The sequence below is a fragment of the Arachis ipaensis genome, chromosome B03, assembly GCF_000816755.2.
Source record: "Arachis ipaensis cultivar K30076 chromosome B03, Araip1.1, whole genome shotgun sequence".
NCBI lineage: Eukaryota > Viridiplantae > Streptophyta > Magnoliopsida > Fabales > Fabaceae > Arachis > Arachis ipaensis.
The window spans coordinates 36,417,118-36,417,775 of NC_029787.2; the positions used below are offsets into that span (position 1 = coordinate 36,417,118).

At 33.7% G+C, this 658-nt stretch overlaps 1 protein-coding gene across 1 annotated transcript in view; it reads right to left on the minus strand.

Moving 5' to 3' along the window:
• LOC107630318 (actin-related protein 4) overlaps window positions 1-658 on the minus strand; it is a 5,215-nt gene that overhangs the window by 913 nt on the left and 3,644 nt on the right. Inside the window, exons 15-17 of the mRNA XM_016333413.2 lie at window positions 516-578; window positions 336-398; window positions 181-243 (exon numbers count right to left, since the gene is read on the minus strand). Of these exons, the coding sequence (XP_016188899.1) occupies window positions 181-243; window positions 336-398; window positions 516-578 (189 nt within the window). The remainder of the gene's footprint in view (window positions 1-180; window positions 244-335; window positions 399-515; window positions 579-658) is intronic.

The window sequence follows — 658 nt, forward strand, 5'->3', positions numbered from 1 at the left end:
TTATAGTAAAAACATAAAATATTTTTTTCTATAAATAAAAACTTTTACGACCAGAAAAAAGAATGTCAATATGTGTCTTAGTCAAACAGCACTGTAGTATCTTGTCAAAGATCATATTATAACTTATGGAAAAAACTCATTATGTAGATAAATTGAAATGTGATCCTCTGTAAATATCACCTCAAGTAACTCTTTCTCAATGCGTTCCTTCAATTGTTGCATTGAAGCTGTGCCACCAGTAAGCTGGGAGGTAAACAAAAATAACTTTCAGCTGTGGCCAAACTTTAAAGTACAAACCCAAATATGGTGGAACACCAAATTAATATTGTAGTTACCATTATGCTACCAAAGAGTTCTCTTCGGATATCAACATCACACTTATTAATACTATCTATAACCTGCACATATTCAGAACTACCAAAATCATGACCACGAGAGAAAATTCTGAACTCTGAGTACTTAATAGTTAATACATGCTAAATGAAGGAAAAAGATTAAAATAACACAATATATACCATTTTTGGAAGACCACGAACTGAATGAGCAATTTCAGCAAAGCTCTCCATGCCCGGTATTGTCTGTGATACACAATGTAGTAGTAAAGCACGCAGAAGCAACACAGAAGGGAACAAAAGGCCATTTCCCCGAAGGTTCTTGA